Source organism: Lactuca sativa, chromosome 1 (genome assembly GCF_002870075.4).
Source record: "Lactuca sativa cultivar Salinas chromosome 1, Lsat_Salinas_v11, whole genome shotgun sequence".
NCBI lineage: Eukaryota > Viridiplantae > Streptophyta > Magnoliopsida > Asterales > Asteraceae > Lactuca > Lactuca sativa.
This window is the reverse complement of record NC_056623.2, coordinates 87,982,943-88,003,448: the sequence shown is the minus strand read 5'-3', so window position 1 is coordinate 88,003,448 and position 20,506 is coordinate 87,982,943. Positions and strand designations below refer to the sequence as shown.

General features: G+C 34.4%; 1 protein-coding gene across 2 annotated transcripts; it reads left to right on the top strand.

Annotated features, from left to right (window-relative positions):
• The first annotated feature begins 15,586 nt into the window (after positions 1-15,586).
• LOC111896916 (uncharacterized WD repeat-containing protein C2A9.03) lies at positions 15,587-18,910 on the top strand. Of its 2 annotated transcripts, none has more exons than XM_023892891.3 (10): positions 15,587-15,773; positions 16,340-16,511; positions 16,647-16,805; positions 16,893-16,979; positions 17,042-17,176; positions 17,361-17,471; positions 17,588-17,679; positions 17,754-17,859; positions 18,110-18,196; positions 18,266-18,910. In XM_023892891.3, the coding sequence occupies exons 2-10, from the start codon at positions 16,383-16,385 to the stop codon at positions 18,677-18,679; spliced, it is 1,320 nt and encodes a 439-aa protein (XP_023748659.1). In that variant the 5' UTR covers positions 15,587-15,773; positions 16,340-16,382; the 3' UTR covers positions 18,680-18,910. The 2 variants fall into 2 exon arrangements, with proteins under 2 accessions (XP_023748659.1, XP_023748658.1); XM_023892890.3 differs by having other exon boundaries at positions 16,638-16,805.
• The last annotated feature ends 1,596 nt before the right edge of the window (positions 18,911-20,506 follow it).

The following is a 20,506-nucleotide window of genomic DNA, read 5'->3' as shown; positions in this document are numbered from 1 at the left end:
TAAAAAGTGAGTTTTTGATAAACTACTTTTTAGCCTTAGTAATCTAAACGAAAGTCGTAGTATTCGTTAAACTGAGAAGTTCGATAAAAAGAACGCCCAAATCTGACTTCATATGAGGAAGTTATGATTTTTCGAAGTTTCAGCGTAGCAGTACACAGCTAAAAACTCGAATTTTAGATCGAGCGATTTTTAGCCGACACAACCTAAACGAGAATTGAAGGTCTCGTCATTAGGAGCACAACGGTAAAAAGTCTGACGAAAACGGACGTCGGATGAAGAAGTTATGAATTTTTAACGGATTTCCTGTCCCGGTCTGTTAAAAATAATAATATAAAATTTAAAGTCAAAATTAGCCGACGAAGTCTAAACGGAAGTTGTAGATCGTAACTTTAGCTACGTGTGCATATAAAGAATGTCAAAAACGGAGCTCGTATGCGAAAGTTATGGATTTTAGAAGTTTTGGCGCGAAAACCGTGAAATTTCGCATAGTCACACTTTGCCACGTCACCCTCGCCTCGCATGTGACACGTGTCCTGCTGAGTCACCAGGATGCTGAGTCATCGGGCTGCTGAGTCACCGAGGCTGCTGAGTCATCCGAGCACATGGCCTTATCCGAAGCGGTCCAATAGCGGTGCGACACGTACCCTCTTAGCACATGTTCGAACCCTCGCAGCATGCCACGAAGCCCCCTACTTCGGACCCTAGACCTCGGTCCAATCACAAGCCGCCAGAGAGCCCCTCGCACGTGCAGCCCTCATGCGAGCCTCCCCCTCTGCGAGCCTTCTCAGACGTCGGATCAGAAGACTCCTGACCGTCCGATCAGAAGCTTCCCCCTATAAATAGGAAGGTGCGAGACCTCCCGGGTATTTTTGGAATTTTGCCATATTTAGCCCCTAAACCCATATTTTCTTCATTTTAACATCCCGCAAAGCCCCGGTATAGATTGTAAAGCCCGGAATACCCCACGAAGTGCCCGAGAAGCCCGGAATATTTATCTTTTCGGTTTCAAAACCCGACTTTTACAAAGCCCGGTTTCTCAATAAAACTCCCAGTTTTATTAGAAACGATCGTTTTAGGAAACGAATTGCTGCCCGATTATCATCAAATCAAGTGAGTGTATAGTCACTTTCATTTTACACATAGATATGAAGTATTTACCTTATAATACGTGCTATGTGTAAATATATTAATTATTTATTTGAGGTGATTGTTGTGTTGATGTTTTATACAAGTTTTAAACTGTATAAGTATTTTTATCTACAAATATGTTGGGTAGAACATGGGTAGATTGTGATGTGTGATAAAATAAAATTGATGAGAGGCCTCGATGTGTTTTGAGATCCAGTCATCTAGCGGAGTTTGGATGACGACCCCGGACTTTCTAGACAGTCCAGTGGGAAACATTAGCAGGTCCGCAACCTGTAGGTGTTAATGAACTAAGAGTGTTCATTCGCTGTACTCCATCCCCCTCATGGTTGCCTTTAGGACATGTATGGCTGAGGAAACCCCTTAGCAGTAGTGTCCATCCCGATGATATTCTTTAGGCTAGGTCCCTTGTGACAAGTGTTTAGGGACATAAAGTGAGGATAACGGGAATGGGTAATCAGGGTTATTATTGATTGATGAACTTAGTAAGTTTATTATTATTGTGGGTTGAAAACCCTATATGCTCACCAGGCTCCCAAGCCTGACCCACTCAGCTTTTTATGTTACAGGTAGTGGACCCCGAGCATAGTCGGAGGACAACGAGAGATTTTTGGATTATAGGCCAGTAGTTGTAAATAACTGTTGAAAGGCTTATAATGTCTTGTTTATGCTTTTGATCTGTATCGGAACATGACATCCCGAGGTTTTGATATATATATGGAAAACATATACCTTCTTAATGAAGGGTTTTGATAAACTTTTATCATATTTTGTTTGGGGACCAATTCCGCAACATCTTTTAAAAAGATTTCTCTGATTTTATTTTAAAAAGCATAAATTAAATCGGTCTTTTCTGGCCGAGAAATTAGGGGATGTCACAGTTCCTCTAAAATGTTTTACTATTACATTTATTAGACAATAAACAACATCATCTTCTTGTACATGAATTGAATGCGTGTCTTCTTGTTTTATAACTATTTTTTTAGCGTACAATATTTCATTCTATTGAGAGGTGGTAAGGATATTATCCCACCATCCTTTTAGACTTCCTATAAAACCTAATGCTATCATTTTTGCACAAGTTTCATCTTTATTACCTATTAATTTTGAAGCAGTAGCATATAATAGCATTTTATTCATATAATTTAAGACTTGGTATTCTGTCATTTCGTCTATATTCCATTCATATGTTTCTTTGGGATTATAGCTTACTTGAGCTGTCAAAGCTTCTTCTTCATAAGTTAAGTGTAATGGGCTAGGCCTTGGATAAGAGTATATTCCTCCTATTTGAGGTCTTGTGTTTTGTATTTTGTTAATTTGTGTATTAGACATAAATTGTTCTTCTAATTTTTCTATATCTGATTCATCACAATCACTATAGTTTTCATTTACTACTTGTAATTTCCCTATTTCCATATTTTTAAACTTTTCAGTAAGTATATCTAAAAAGTCTTCACTATTCTTTTTCCCTAGAATATATTCTCCAGGTTTAAACTGAATTATTGGTTTAATTATTGGTACATAAGTGGTAGGATTTTTGTATTCTACATTTTCTGGAGTAGTTTGATCATCTAGTTTTTGTTCTATTCTTTCTATGTGCTTCCCTAGAGTTTGAATACTTAGATTAGTATAATTATTTTGCTTAAAGATTTTATTTATATCATTAGAACAAATTTCTCTTTTTTCATCTAAGGTTTTAGCAAAGGGGGATGCCTCAAAACCTTCTAATTTGATTGGTTGTGGGGGTGGATGCACAGATCTTATTTTTTTACATTCTATGGTTTCCCAAGTTTCTATATAATCTATTATTGGATTTATACTGTGTTTTGTTTTGTGTTTTATATACCATATAGCAAATGGTATGATCTGTTTTTCTTCTTCAATATATTCATAAAACTCATCTTTTATTTTTAGTATTTTTTTCTTTATTAAACTTGTTAAAAAACCAAGTTCTAAAGTTAATATATTTTTCTTGCATGAATTCTTTATGTATCTTTTTATTGTACGACATAATTCATATCTGTGGTTGTCGGGGATCCTCCCTCCGATTTTTCTTCATATATACTATGTGGCATATTTTGATTAGAGTCTTTTAGGCCTCTGAATTGTATATTATCATCTATAATGTTTTCTTCCTTATTTCTTTTGTAAGGTATATTATTACATGATGAAGACCTTTGTAAAAATGAAACCGATTTTTTGTCATATTCAGTGATTTTAAACTGAGTTTTTCTACCACTATTTGCAAAGACAATTTCTACATCTCCTTCTGGAGTTTGCAATATTTGATCTAGTTGTCTATTTTCTACAGGTTGTGGTGGAGTTGCTTCTGCTAGAATCTAGTTTTCTGGCAACTGGATATTTTCCCAAGAGATTGCCCTTAGTGTCATCATATTAGATTTATTTGAATCCATCTCTATTAATGTTGTTCTACCTTTTATACTTTGATACCTATTTTTTGGGTTTAATGTATTCATAACTTTGTAATAAAATCTATAACTAATGGCAACATGCTCACTATTTTGTATCATATTATAGCATTTAGTTTGTATATTTAAGGTTAAAGTTTTTAATATATGAGGATCTGTTAATGAAACAGGGGAATTTGGGAAGCAATTAAAATAAACTGGACCATTGCATAAAAAGGTATTATTCTAATTTTGTAATTTTGATTATCATATTTGATATGTGTCTATATGAAAACACAAGAAAAAAAGAACTAAAGGTCGCCTAAACCCAACCCAATTCATTTTGATTCGTATTATCAAATTGTATGTTTGAAAGTCTTAAACAAGGACCCGACTTATCTATTCCGCTATATGTCAAACAAAAAAAACTAACCAAAGAATATATGTATGCATGTAATTCAGAAACATTACTATTTTAAAAGATAGCAAACACTTTACCTCAATCCAAAAAGTACAATAATTATGTCAAAAAGATGTCCCATAAAAGCATAAGGATAATATATACATGAAACATAATGTTTTGTCCCCTTCATTGTAATCATAACAAAAGCTTCATGAAAAAAGTGGCGATGGGCTTGATACTAGAAGATAAAGCCTAAAACTTGCATAAATATTAAGCAATTACACCAATCTTAACTTTGTGTATCAATGTGAAACATTGTTTAAAAGTAAATTTCTTCGATAAGCTACTAAGGCTTGAGGGAGTAGCCACGGTTAGCTATGGCGCACTCCGTCCCCAGTGGGTGGTTTGTCTCGAGATCGACTACCACATGACAGTATCTCTCTTTCTCTCTCTCTCTCTCTCATCACATAATATGTCACACTTTCTTTCTCTTATTTTCTCTCTCTCTCTCTCTCTCATTTTACTCCAGTTTTGACCCTTTTTTCTTCAAAATTCATTTTTTTGTATATTATAAATAACACCGACAATCATCCAGTTTTATAATAACTAAAAATATTTCTTCCATCTTTCAAGAATACTACTTCTAATTCTTTTGAAAGCAACAAGCGTGTCTTCTTCAAACATTCAAAACAACCATAAAACACCTACATGAAATACCCAAAACCATTCATCACTCAATCAACCTCAATTTAAACGATTCATCACTACGTCGGTATGCTATTGTATTATGGTCAATATCACATGCAACTCAGATGCACTCCACCATAAAATCAACCCCATCTATAAAACCCTATCTACAACTCCATTCCCAAACCGAATTTAATCCCTTCAATTTTGTTTCACAAAGTCAACCCAAAATTGGTTCCCCAAACTCAACTCAAATCAAAATCTGAACCCGAATTCGTTCCGGAAAGTCAACCCCACGAAGTACTTAAAAGAAAGGAAAGACCCTGAATAAATCTTAGGAACCAATAGAAGTGATGTCATTGGCACATGCATGGGCATATATATTCGAGGATCTGAAAATGGGCAATGACAAGAAACATTCATTGTTTTTGTAGGCGAGTTCTTAAACGTTTCCACCAAAAAAATAAAGAAAGGAGAATATCGTACGAAAAAACAAGTGTACTCTAAATGGGGGAAAACAGAAAAAGAAGCATGTTCTTTAATGATTTGTATAACAAAATGAAACGTCATTGACAAAATGGAGAAAGTGACGAGTCGATTTTTCAAGAAAGTGATAGAAGTGTACCAAAAAGAAAACAAGAAACATTTCACATTTGTTCGGTTTTGGAAATTTGTGAGAGATGAAGAAAAATAGAAAGAGGTAAAACATCCAAACAACATGCATGTGGTGATTCCGAAAGGTCAAAAACATCTGAATTCAACTACACTATCTTAGATACTCGTGTTGGGATCCACCTCAATAATGATGATACCGTGGACATTTCACCGCCTTCCCGTCCAATGGGAATGGACAAAACCAAAAGCAAGGACATTGATAAATCCAAAAATTCAGATAACTTAAAAATGATGGGTCAGAATCGTGCGCAATGCCAAGATTAGACAATAAATTTTGAATTCCTCTTAAAATAAAGAGCTTAGGAAACAAAAAGCTCATGACATAAAGACTTTATTACAAGACACTGGTGGTAAAAGTAGAAATTAGAAAAAAAAAAAATATATATATATATATATATATATATATATATATTTTGTTTTTTCGTTTTTCATCTTGTGTTATGTCTTCTTTTTCTTCTTCTTCTTCTTCTTCTTCTTTTTTTAAAGTTTGTAGTTTCATGTTATGTATTTTTAATTTATATATTTTAAGTTTTTGTATAAATTAAATTTTGTTTAAATAAATTAAAAAATAAATAATACATGTCATGTTTACCATTCCTATTGTGTGGCAAGAAAGAATGGAAATATAGTAAAATTGAGGTAATGTTGATGTGTGGGTGTGAGAACCATAACACTATTCATCCAGTCTAAGCTTAATTCCAATGAACTTCTAAAACACCATTTTAGAGGTCAGTTTTACTCCGATCAACCTTCAAAAGTCACACCATTTGTGTGTTGACTCCTTTTTAACACCAAATATAGAGGTCAAATGTAAAATCCTCTAAAAAACACCATTTCAGAGGTTGGTCGGAATGAAATCACTAAAATGATGTTAAATTATCATCATTTTAGTGTTTGTGGTTGGAGAAGCTCTAACATAAAACTACAATTTGTGATATATATATATATATATATATATATATATATATATATATATATATATATATATATATATATATATATATATATATATATATATATATATATATATCACTATTGTAAAAATCTCAACTAGGTCTTGATTAATCTTTGATTAATTCATTGGCGCTACCCGACTGACTAGAGAGCGCCTAACGATTAATCCTACCTACACAAATAAGTGACGCAGTATAAAACAATGAAATTTTAATACTTTGAAAAAGTTCAATCTGAATAGAAACTATTTGAGGAATAATTAGTAGTGTATTAATAATATTAAACTATTTTGTTGTGATATTAATGATATTTACGAACTTTGATATGATGTTAGTCGTATTTAATTTTTTAAAATTCAACGAATTAGCATTTTATGGTCATCGACTAATCCACCGATTAATCTCCGTCTCGCCGATTAATCCATTAACATCAGTCCGCCGACTAACTAATGTCGGACGTTTTTTAATATATATATATATATATATATATATATATATATATATATATATATATATATACACACACACACACACGTAGGTTCAAATGTTTTCCATATATATTGTGTGCTAAAATGCACCAATAGGAATTTAGTATTAATTATATGTATATTAAATGCTATCCATACTTATAACTCATTTTTATGGAAACCATTTAAATTCGTCATTAATGTCAACAATAATATTCTTTCAAAATGAATTCATATCTAGAAGAATGATAGTTTATCCAGCAGAATGAGAGTGTATTCTAGTAGAATACACTCTCGTTCTTCATATTCCATGCAACTTTATTGTATTTTAAGTGAGTGAGTCCTAAACAAAATACGAGCTCATATATAAAAACATAAATGTGAATTCATTCTGAAAGAATGTTATTGTTGACATTAATGACGGATTTAATTAGTTTCCATAAAAAGAGAATTATAATTATGGATATCATCTAATATACATATAATTATGAAAATTATTTAATATCTATATTTATTTAATTAAATAATTAATTAATTTACTAAATTTCTATTGGTACTTTCTAGCAGACAGTAAATGTAAAAAACAAAATAATCTAGCCCTCTATATATATATATATATATATATATATATATATATATATATATATATATATATATATATATATATATATATATATATATAAAAGAGTAGATGATGTGCCTTTTATCGTTTATGAGCATAATTTTTAACGACTATACGTAATAACTAAGAATGCATGCACCCACATTTTTGACTTTTTCATGTATATTAAGGAACCTTAAATTAAACCACTTCTAGAAATCTCATGTTTCACTATATAAACATCAATATATCATAAATATCAAATTAAGAAGCTAAAGTAGTTTTTGTCTTTCATTATTTTCATCTCTGTGACATCCTCAATTTCACGGCCAAAAAGACTGATTTGTTTATGTTTATTTAAAATTTAAAATATCATTTTTGAATAATAGTATTGCGGAATTTGTTCCCAGAAAACATGATAATGATATTATCAAAGCATTACCGAAGAAATGTATTTTATTTATATTAAAACATTGAGATGACATCATCAATACAAAAACATTAGTATAACGAAATATTACAAGCCTTACAGTAATTAAACTAGTGACCTAATACTCCTTGAATCTCTTAGCATAATGTATCTTTCATATAGCCACCTGTGATACAATAAACTGAGTAGGTCAAGTTGGGAAACGTGGTGAATACATAAGGTTTTCAATCCCACAATGTGATAATAATGTATATCTCAAATCTGCAAAAATCAACGATTATCATTAACACATATATATCATATCTCTAAAACAATTTATCGCATGATTCCCTCGTATAGATCATATACAAAGATCTTACAAGTTCTAGCCTAAAGGGTTAATATAAACAACAAACTGACGACGCTGCTTCGAAAATTCCCTGGCAGCAAACGAGGATCAATAAATACATCAAATGAAGGGGATGGAACATGTTTCACTACGAACCTTCGTTTGTAAAAACAACAAGACAATTAAGTCAGGGGTGGTTATCTAGATAATTGTGCCTAGTAGTGGTCTGACATCGTAAGGTATTTTATCCCCAAACTCACCCTATCCGACAATACAACCTCATACATACCTAGTAGTGGTCTATTACTGACACACTATAATGGGCAGTCTACGAAGTTCCTATAATTACTTCGTGAAAGGAAACACTAACACACAAACCTCATCAAAAGAAAAGTATGGGGAGATACTAATAAAGTACTCATGTACGCTCTCGTACCCCGACACACAATAGTGTAAAAAAGGACTTTGTACATGATAGTACTTCTGGCATATTTGCAACGCCTAGAATCTAAAAGGTAATTATGGAAATAAATCATCCTTGCTAAAGGCCAACTCGTCGAGTTTAGGGAAGGAAACTTGACGTGTTAGAGGTCTTTTTCACGTGCATTTTTGAGGATTAACTCCACGAGTTGGTGAAGGCCAAATCGATGAGTTGGATGTTATTGGAGAAACCCTAAATTCGGGGTTTTACACCCTATTTAAACACCTTAAGTCCCAGGCGTTGGCCTCATTTCCAGCCTCCATTGCTCCTTACACTAATCTTGAAACCCTAAAGCCTTTTTGAATGTTGTTAGCCCTTTTTTAGTGTGTTTTGGTGTGTTTGAAGCTCTTAGAGGAAGGAGAATCTTGGTGTAAGGTGGTGATTCAAGTAGAAGCCTTCAGATCTTGATTAACTGCATCATTTCCAACATATTGTGGGTATAAAGTTCTATACTTGCTTAATATTTGATTAGATCTCTTTTTAAGTTAAGTTTTGAAGCTTTTAGCCATGTTTAGGTGATTGGTGGGGTTGAAGGTCGTCCCAAGGGCTATTCTTCCAGATCTATGGTCCTCTTGAGCTCTTTTGGCATAAAGGTGCCAACTTTATGGTCGTAAGGGCTTCATGCATTCATTAATTCCTTCTTTTGGTCTCTTTTAAGCTTTTGAGCTTCTTCTAAGCATGAATAAGTGTAAAGTGGGAAACTTTACATGGCTATCTAGCCTCATATGGTCAGATTTGCATCTTAGAGTTGTGTCCTTGTGGAATAAGTGCTTAATGATTAAGTCCTTACCCTTTTAAGTTTAGGGTTTGAGTTTTGAACCCATTTTGGTGGTTCTTAGGGGTAAAGTCAGAAATGTTACCCTTCATAGGGCCATTTCAGTTAAGATCTGAGTGGGAGAAGTTGTTGGTTTCAAATATATCTGCTAAACAGATTAAGCTGTTTGTTCTCAGGTGAACTCGACGAGTTGGATGGCCAACTCGACGAGTTGTTTTGGTTTTTCCCATTTTATGGTTAGTGTAGGTCAGCTCGGCAAGTTGATTAGATAACTCAACGAGTTTGATCGGGTTCTTCCCGAGTTTGCAGTTGTCAAAGGAACTCGACGAGTTGAAGGACAACTCGGCAAGTTTGGTCAACTTGGGCTGTTGACTTTGACTTTTGACTTATGCCTTTAATCAATTTTGTCCCACGGGGTGTTTGAAGCAATTTGAATTGGAAAATATGGGCTTAGGATAAGGCTCGTATGAGATTGGGGCCAATTTAGAAAATTAGGTCATTAGTGGGCTTTCATGGATTTTGTGGTTTTTGATCTTGTTGGTTTTAGGATTGGGTCTTAGTTTTGAATCTTATTTGGCTAAGGGTAAAATGGTCATTTTAACCCAAGTATGGATTTTGGATCATGGTTAGGAACCCAATCGCTAATTCGGTGATATTTTGGTATTGTTAGCTCGAGGAGTTGTCAGGACAACAGTTAGGGATTTCTTGCAGTGAGCTTCAACATTCAAGGTGAGTTTCCCTACTGGGTTTAGCGGGTCGAAGGCACCAAGGTCGGCCCATGTTTATATTATGTTGTTAGTATGCTAGTTGTCTCCGTGACTCTTGCATGCGATGTGTTTATATGTTTTCCGGGTTAAGGCCCGATGCCGAGCAGGGTCTGATGGATATATGTATGCTATGTATCTTTGTGATTATTACATGGGTATGTGTTATGATGCTTTTCGAGCTCAGCTCGATGATCGGGCGGGGCCCACTATATGATATTGTATCATTAATTTGTGGTATTTAGGAAAGTCACTAAGCTTTGTGCTTATGGTTTTCAGTTTATGTTTCAAGTACTCCGGTTTTCAAATAAAAGGGGCTCGAGACGATCGCAGTCATACACCAGTGTTTTCCGCAATATATGGTCCTTTGGAATGAACTCTGACAATAGTTTTATTTAAATGTTTTTCAATGTTTGGACAAAGTTACAATGGTGTTTTGAATATAATAAAAATGAAATTTTTAACCTTGAAATTTTGGGTTGTTACAATATTATAGTACCCTGGTATAAGTAGGACTCGTGCCCCAAAACATAATAATACCCCGACACAAGTAACACCTAAGACACAGAGATTTGAAAAAGACTTGGTACATAGAAAGTACTTTTGTACGTAGGAAATACTCCACCAATCATCAATCCTCTCGAACAAAGTTTCTACTCTCCATTCCGATTACACACGTACCCTTAATAAGATACTACCCATTATCCAAACTTAATTGAACTAAGCATCTCTCTTAAGTCTTATTTCATCACTAAGCAAGCCTACAATGCTTATAATCAACTTTCAATACTACCTATGTTTCGGAAACAATATCCTACTTTAGTGTAATATTTTATATAGAGTATTAAGTATTAACATACATTTATCTTCTCATTTATAATACTTATATTATTATTATCATGTAAATACATCTCAACACGTATAGAACCATGTTTGGTTCGCATAGCCTATATCATCAAAGATACATACAACACATATTTCCAGATAATAAGCATATATTTCACATATAAACTTTCAACATGCATTTAATAATTTTATTAATACTTGTATTAAAATCATGTTCATGAAAGGGACTATGCACTCACTTGTTAAAGTGACGACTCGCAATTCAGGCATCACTTCGCTTCTAACAATTGTCTTTTCTTTTGACGAAACCTAGTATCATTATTACTAAGTTTAATCTAATATTTATTGTGACTAATTATTAGTCTAGATGTATCATTAACTCAAAGTCTACTTCAAGATCTATTAAGTAAGGAACAACTAGGTATGATCATATCGGACGTAGGGTTCGTTTGGTATACGAAGTATACTATTTGGAAATCCCACTTTAAACACCACTAAATCACAACCTAGACATCATCCTTATAAGTAGATCAATCAGTATAACGACTTTTAATCATTGATGAATCTCGTTTATAGGTTCATAATAACAATAACGAACTTAAACATAAGTTATACTTGAAGTATGGTATGTAATACTTGGTTTCGGATTTGCTTCGTTATTAGGGGATGCGACCCAATCATCAGTTTTCATAAGGCTTAGGGTCTTGGGGAAGAAAGAATTTGACCCTTTTCGGATGTAGGTGTTATGGTTTAAGTTATCCAAGTGTTAGATGGTGCCTTCGGAGGTCAAAGGTAGGATTGTAATTTGCTAACTCGGTATTTTATGGATTTTGGGTTTTGTTCGGGAAGTTTTAAGGATTGGGTGTGTTGTTAGAAGCATATGGCTTCTCGCCACCTTTTCGTGGATATAAGGTTCGTTGGAAACAGATCCAAGATGAGGGAGTTATAGCATTTTGAAGATATTGGCAGAATTAGCCCCTAATGGAAATAGTTGGCAAATCGGTCCCATGCATGCAAGGATGGAATGCGCGTGTGTGGCTGGGTACGCCAAACGTAAGCTGGCGGTATGCCCAACGTAATGGTAAGAGTGCCAAACCCTAACTTTTAGGGTTTGGGCACTATTTAATCATCTTTATGAGCTCAAGGCTCTTTCCTTTCTCAGCCTCCATTGCATTCTAGCCTCATTTTGGAAACACTAATCTCATTTTGAGTATTTGAGAGATCTAAGTGTGCTTTTTGGTGTGTTCTTGCTCATTTTCAAGAAAAGGGTGTTTGGCGCCAGCTTGTGGTTCAAATGAGGACGTTTATATCCAGACTTTTGGCTTCATTTCCAGCTCATTCAAGGTATAAAGTTCTCATATTGACTTCTTATCGTGCAAGTTTGAGTTTAGGGCAAGATTAAGGGTTTTTATGGCATATTAAGTTCTCCTTGTGAGTTTGAGCCACTCCAGGATCTTGGAGTGATAGATCTTGCTTCTTATGATGTTTATAGTTCATAAAAATGCTTGCTTGATGTTTAAGATTGTTCCATGCATGTTCTAGTTGGATTAGAATGGGTCTTAATGGATTAAGTTGGTTGTTGGGTCCCATTAAGTCATGCAAATGCATAAAGGTGCCGACTTTATGCACTAAGAGCTTTATTTTAAGGTCCTCTAAAGTTTGGGTGCAAAGGGCTTAAGTGATTAAGCCATAAAGTCGAAATTGGATTAAGCCAGGTTACGCCCCGCGTATTGATTTGAGATTGCGATCTAGATTTCTCGAGTACGCCCAACGTAACCGAGGGTACGCCTCACGTTCGGCGTGGACTGGGCTTGGTGTATTTTTGGGCATTGCACCTTTGGGCCACCTTATTGGACTTGTTACTTGGGCCTTTAGGCCATCTGAGATCAGTTATTGGACTAAGGGAAGTTTTGGGCTTGAAGATAAGGCCCATATAGGGGTGGGCCCAATTTGGAAAATTAGGCCATTAGTTGGCCTTTATGGATCTTGTAGTTTTGGGCTTGGGCCTTAGTTAGGAGTACCCAAAGTATGGATTATGGATCATAGTTTGGAACCTAATTGCTAATTAGGAGTTATTTTGGTATTGATAGCTCGGAGGAGTCGTCAGGGTGGCAACTATGGATTTCTTTCAGTGAGTTCCTGCATTCGAGGTGAGTCTCCTCACTAGTCTATGGGTCAAAGGCACCAATGCTGGCCCATTTGGTTTATGTAATGTAGGAAGACCCGGGGGTAACCCTTGGCAGATAGTATGAAAGACCAAGAGGCAGCTCCTGGCAAACTTTATGCAAGACCAGAGTCTGAACTCTGGCAGTTAATTAGCTAAGTAGTGTAGATTGTATGCTAATTGTCTTTGTGATACTTGCATGGAAGACCCGGAGGTGGCTCCTAACACTTGTCTGTAAGACCCAGGGTTTTGTCCCCGACATGGCAAGGAAGACCACGAGGTGGCTCGTGGCATAATGGCAAGATTATGGTTGGCACATAACACTTTTATTGATTGATCGAATATGTATGATATGTATGGCTTGTTTGATATGTTTGGTATGTGGTATTTAGGGAAATCACTAAGTTTTGTGCTTATAGTTTGTGGTTTATGGTTTCAAGTACTTTTGGTTCGAAAGGGAAGGGTCTGGCTTGATCGCAGCACATACCACCGTGTTTTCTGCAATATGTGATTTTGTAAATGAATTCTAATAATTGTTTTATTTGAAGTGCTTTTCAATGTTTGGATGAAATTACACTAGTGTTTTGAATATAATAAAAATGAAATTTTTACCCTTGATTTTCGGGATGTTACATGGTAAGCATAACTTACTTACGTGGGGGTTTAGCGAAGAACCAGGCTCTATGTGGGCACAACTTCTGAGCTGAAAGCTATTTTTCTCAGGGCCTGCTGGCGTTCCAGGGCTCGCTTCTAACACCTAGGAGGTGCTAAGGAAAGGCTTAGAGGGTTTGGGGGTGTTTGGGAGAGAATGGGTGAGAAAGGTGTGAAGAATGGAGTGAGTTGTGCCTTCTATTTATAGGCTGTCTGAAGGCCGAACGCGGGGCGTTCAAGAGCTGAATGATGAGCGTTCGCATGCCACGTGTCGCCATCTCGTTCCAAGCCCTAGGGAAGAAGGTGCGGCCCAGATCGCGCCACGTGTCACTCACAAATTTAGCCCAAAATTAATTATCTTCTAAAATTCGTATCTTTCGCATACGAGCTCCGTTTTTGACATTTTTTATATCGATGTGTAGGTATCGATGGGATCTACAACTTTCGTTTAGACTTCGTCTCTAATTTTGACTTTATTTTTAAATTTATATTTTAACAGACTTAGATAGTTAAAGTCCGTTAAAAATTCATAACTTTGTCATCCGACGTTCGTTTTCGACTGTCTTTATATCGTTGAGCTCCTATTAACTAGATCTTCGATTCTCGTTTAGGTTGATTCGGCTAAGAATCGATCGATCTAAAATTCGATTTCCGGCCTGTATACTTCTATACAAAATCTATGAAAATTCATAACTCCCTTAAATAAAGTCAGATTTGAACATTCTCTATATGGGTGCTATCGGTTTAACGTATAGTACGACTTCTGTGTAGATCGCTAAGGCTAAAAAGTATTTTGTCAAAAATTTACTTTTTACGCTACGTAGAGCCGTGCCGATTTTGTCGCAAAACTTCGACGGGTCATAACTTTTTCGTTATAAGTCGGATTTCAACATTGTTTATATATAAAGGATCTTTGTGACATAGACTATACTTCGGTTAAGATTATTTATTCTATATAATTTTATATCAAAAAGTCATTTTTAACGTTTATTGTCTCTAAATTGACTAGCCCGAATCTACAGGTGTTACAATCTCCATGAAATTTGTTAAAAGTTCCATCATTGAGAGAAATAATTAAGTCAAAGCATCGGTCATTTGCCTCAAACAGTCAAACTCGATCCCCGACCCTTATATGATTCCTCGTACCAAGAAACTTGAAACCACTGGCCGCTATGGTTAAGGGGATTGGGTATACATCGATGTCTATTTAAACATGGGATGTGTGGCTCTTTAACACGAAACATATTGTTTGTGAAAGAGGACATAGATGGTAATACTTCAAAGTGGATCGGAACTACATTTCATTTACATGGCATCTAATAGGAAATAGCATATGATGAACGATTTAAAACACATGTAATAATGGCTTATAGGGTTTTCCCAAAGAAGTATCTTGTCATGAAGAAACATTTTATGTTAAGGAAGAGTTACATTTAGATACACATTCTTAGCACAAGTTTAACATAATTCGTCTTTTTTTCATCACACATGAACTTTTCAAATGTTTCTAGAAAACATCGCAAGTATACAAATTATCAGTTTTTGGGAACTTTATCAATTAGTAAAACTGTAAAGTTGAAAGCAAACCAAATAAATCATTCGAATAACTTATAAAATTATTGTTTGACTTGATAATCTAATAAATATATTAGATCTAATATAATATAATTACTTACCATCACAAGAATACAAAAATGACGTTATAGATTACTAAAACAAATTTAAATAAATTATACAATTCCAATTGTAAAGAAACAGTTTATATTGTAATTGTATAATGTATTCAGAAAAATACAAATGATTCATGTAATCCGATTTTTAGAAGTAGATGGGAGGATTAATGAGGAGGAGATAGACTTGAAGAGAAGGGGGTTTTCCTTTTCCTTTTCCTTTTTCTTTTCTTTTACACACAACTGGAGGAGAGATTGAGCTGATTGATCCCTGTGCATCTGTTGCAGAAACCAAGGAAGAAATTAAAGGATCTTTCTCATCAGGTGCGTTCGTACGAAACCCTTCTCTCCTGTTACAATTCCGCCTTTAGAAAGTAACATACACATTTCTTGGAGTTCTTCCGTTTCAATTTTACTCGCCCCTCTTGGTTTCGCTTTCTGGGATTGTTTCAGATCGTAAATTTCAGTAATTTACGAGTAGGGTTTTCTATTTTTGTTCGGTTAGTTGATGAATTAGGTCTTTTTTTTTTTTTTTTTTTTTTTTTTTTTTTTTTTGTTTCTTTTGTTCAGTACGTAGGGTTTCTTGAGCATACATTAAATTAAATTATGTAACTATTTCGCACTGTGATCCGTTAATTCGTCTTCTTTTTTTCCCTCTTTTGGGAAGAAATTGCAACCATTAAGTTAACATGCACACTACCTGTTTGTTTTTATGCCGCAATGTAAAGATGCTCTCTTTTGTTTCATTCTTTGTTCGTGTGTGCCTTTTACTTGCAAACTGTTTATCGTATATGTTTGATTTTGTTGCAAATTACCAAATTATGCTTCCAAATTGCGTGAGGAAGTTAATTGCATCTTCTTTTGGCTAATTGTCTATCTTCCATTTGCAGATTGTTGTAAAACAAAAGAACATCATACCTAGTGATTTCTAGGATGCCTCCTCACAACGAAGTTGACCAAATTGACTACATGGCAGAAGAAGGTGACATGTCAGACTTTGCAGATGATGTGGATGGAGAGGAAAACAATGGTGGAGATCAAAATCTTGAAGATTACGAAATGGTTAGTCTAACAATACAATTTCATCCCTTTTAGTCTTTTTTTAGTCCAGAATCTAACATCAAATGTATATTATGTATTATGTAATACCCTTGATTTCATATCTTTTTAAGTTCTAATTTTGAGTAGCTTACAAAGGTGACGGATACGTCCTCTGCTCAAGCAAGATCAGGGAAAGATATCCAGGGCATTCCATGGGAAAGATTGAATATAACAAGGGAAAGTTACAGGCGTACAAGACTTGAACAATACAGAAACTATGAAAACATTCCCTTATCTGGTGATGCTGTTGATAAGGTACTACAAATACAAATATCTACTTTCATTCTTTTTCCACACATCATATTCTGAAAACTTTCTTGTTCTTGTTGTTGTTGTATACAGAAATGTAAACAGAAGTCCAAAGGTGGAAACTACTATGAGTTCTTTCATAATACAAGATCAGTGAAACCTACAATCCTTCATTTTCAGGTATATTAGATTGATATTACCAAAAAGCCCTCAAAGATTCTAAACTTTTCTTTGTTATACAGCTAAGGAACCTGGTATGGGCTACCTCAAAGCATGATGTGTATCTCATGTCTAACTATTCAATCATGCATTGGTCATCATTATCACAAAACTTGACTGAGATTCTAAACTTTTCTGGACACGTGGCACCTACTGAGGTACTAATACTTACTTTTATTTTCATTCATCATAATGTTCTTGAAGTTGCAAAAAGACAGAAATGACATTCTCACATTGTGTCTTGTATCATTTCTGACCTAAATTCTAGAATTTTAATTTCATTGATAAATTTTAAATCTTTTTGAGATTTGAAAATCTGATATTTGTTTTTTTGGGATACAGAAACATGCAGGAAGTTTGTTGGAAGGTTTTACACAAACTCAAATTAGTACACTTGCAGTGAATAATGATTTCTTGGTGGCAGGAGGGTTTCAAGGAGAGCTTGCTTGTAAGGTAATTTGTTATAAAAAAAAAAAAAAAAGAAATATGATTTTAGTAAAAGATTTAACTCAAATAAAAAAAAAAAAGTATTTTTGTTTTAGTCCTAAAATGGAATCTTGATGATGCAGAGATTGGATAAACAGGGAGTGAGTTTTTGTACAAGGACAACTTATGAAGACAATGCTATAACAAATGCTATTGAGATATACGACACCTTGAGGTAATAATTGTGTTTTTACCTATTTGTTTTTTTATAAAAATATATTTTTGTTAATATTTTGATAATATTTGTAGTGGTGGAATGCATTTTATGGCTTCAAATAATGATTGTGGTGTGAGAGAATATGACATGGAGGGATTTCAGCTTGTGAATCACTTCCGCTTTCCTTGGCCAGTCAATGTAAGCTTCTTTGCTAGTTTTTGTACAACGGAATCAAGAAAGGAACGGAATGGAATCGCATATTCCATAGGAATGTAAAAAAAAAATACCCGTTTGTGTTTGTTTTCCCCGATGGAATGTGAATATGTGATCCCTTCTATTTTGTTAATTTCCATTCCAACCAAACATGACTCATTCCATTCCATCCAACCAAACGGAATCAGCAATTCCATTCCCATGATAACAAATGACAACTATTTTGTTGTTGCAGCATACATCTTTGAGTCCAGATCGGAAACTGATAACAGTAGTTGGAGATCATCTTGATGGATTACTAGTAGACTCAATGAACGGAAAGGCAAGAACTTTTTTTTAATTTTTAATAAAGTTTTTGGATGAAAATTAGTAAACATATCTGATGTGGCAGACGGTTGCCACGGTGGAAGGCCACCTGGACTACTCATTTGCGTCCGCATGGCACCCGAACGGAACAATATTTGCAACAGGAAACCAAGACAAAACATGCAGGGTGTGGGACCTACGAAACCTGTCAACTCCAGTTTCGGTTCTGAAGGGAAACATGGGGGCAGTTCGGTCAGTGAGGTTTTCATCAGACGGGCAGTTTTTGGTGGTGGCTGAGCCGGCGGATTTTGTTCATGTTTATAACACGGAATTAAACTATGAAAAAAGGCAAGAGATTGACTTTTTTGGGGAGATTTCTGGGGTTTCTTTGAGTCCTGATGATGAGACACTTTATATTGGAGTATGGGATAGGACTTATGCAAGCTTGTTGCAGTTCAACAAAAGGCATAAGTATGGCTATCTTGATTCCTTCATGTAGTAGAATGGAAGGAAGAATAATTAAATTGTCTTGAATTCAAATAACTTGTTTTTGTTTTTGTTTCATGAAAGAGAGAAGAGAGAAGAGAGAGAGAGACTTAAGAACTTGTATTGTCTAAAATGTGGTGGGTAGAGAAGAAAATGTATAGTTAAAAAAAAAAAGTATGTCAAGTTGAGAAATGTTTGTTTGTTGTTAAGTATGTGTTAAAATGTGGTGTTGTTGCTTGTTAAATGTTTGTTGTTAAGTACTTAAGTATGTGTTTTTTTCTTTGAATTAGAAAAAAATCGACATGGGATCATGAATACATAGTGAGATTCATGACAAAAGTATGTTTTTTTTTGTGTTTTCACAACTGTCTTTTTATAGGATGTTTGTATATGTTGTTTCATTACTATTGGTTGAAAAAAAATATGCAACCCATCGTAATTATTGAAAAGTTCATAAAAAAACTTGTTATTTAACGAACAACTTAAGAAAGCTTTGATTTGAAAGCCTAGCTTTTTGTTTCAAGAGTTATTTTGTATGAATAAACAATGAAAAAAGATAAGAAAAAACGCATAACTCATATTACAGATGTTGTAAGGTGGAGTTAGACTTTATATAGATTAGATAATTGGTCATTTCCAAGGATTAAAAGGAAACTATATATCACCACCGAAGGAACTTTTACATTGATTTTTGTATGTAAATAATACAAATTTTCATGAGTTAAATGTAAATATTGTATGAGTTAATTCTTTCAATACTGGCCAAAGGCCCGGTGCGTCACAAGGAAAAGAACAACGTATTTCCTCTTTGAGTGATCCAAAGGCAAAATCAAGAGTTTTCTTTTAAAAATGAGCTGTTTTTGGAAAACCTTGATAGAGACAGGTAGTTTGGACCTTGATTTGTAGAAATAGATTATTAATTTCAACGTTGCATGATAATCTATTTTGGAAGTTGAATTTTGATAATTATATTAATAAAAGGTATGTACGTACCATTGCATTTGTTGCTAAATAAATAACAAGGTCGATACCATCAACTAACTCCAGTTTATATCGTCGAATTAAAACATATTATATGTGATCGAACCCATATAGATGAAACGTACACAAACATACTAACGAACAGAAATTCAAATAATAAAAATTGTATTATATGTGACATCTCTCATACGTATAAAACGTATATAAAAATAAGAACGAAAATGTAAAAAAAAAAAAAGTTACATCAAATGTAGATAAACTCGAATTTATACCGATACATACATAAAAAACATGTTTTTTTTTTTTTTTTTTTTTTTTTTTTTTTTTTTTTTTTTATAACAAACGAAAGTTGTAAATGTACGTTTCAAAACGTCGATCATTTTGAAGTTATACTTATAAATAGTAAGCAGGGTAAATGTAACATTCATAAAATTCTCATCAAATTTAAAACTTTTAAAATTTACTCAAAAACTATCATTGTTTACAAATTGTATTCAAAGTAAGTTCAACATCAGAGAAATCTCAAAATCGTGAAATAAAACAGTGAGGAGGTGCATGATCACGCATTCGTCTACCCGCGATCCTCTGAAGTACCTGAAACATAATCCACAATTGTAAGTCCAAAGCTTAGTGAGTTCCCCCCAAAATACCAACACATAGCAAACAACACAAATATAATAACAACATACAATGGATCCACGACTAAAAGACTAGATTACCCCCGAGCCTACAACATAAGTCTGAATTCCCCCCCCCCCCCCCCCCCGGCCCACCACTTATGTCTGGCTTGCTCCCTAGCCCTCAGTATGAGTCTGGCATGCCCTACCCGACCCTCAGCTCGTATGTGGAATGCTCATGA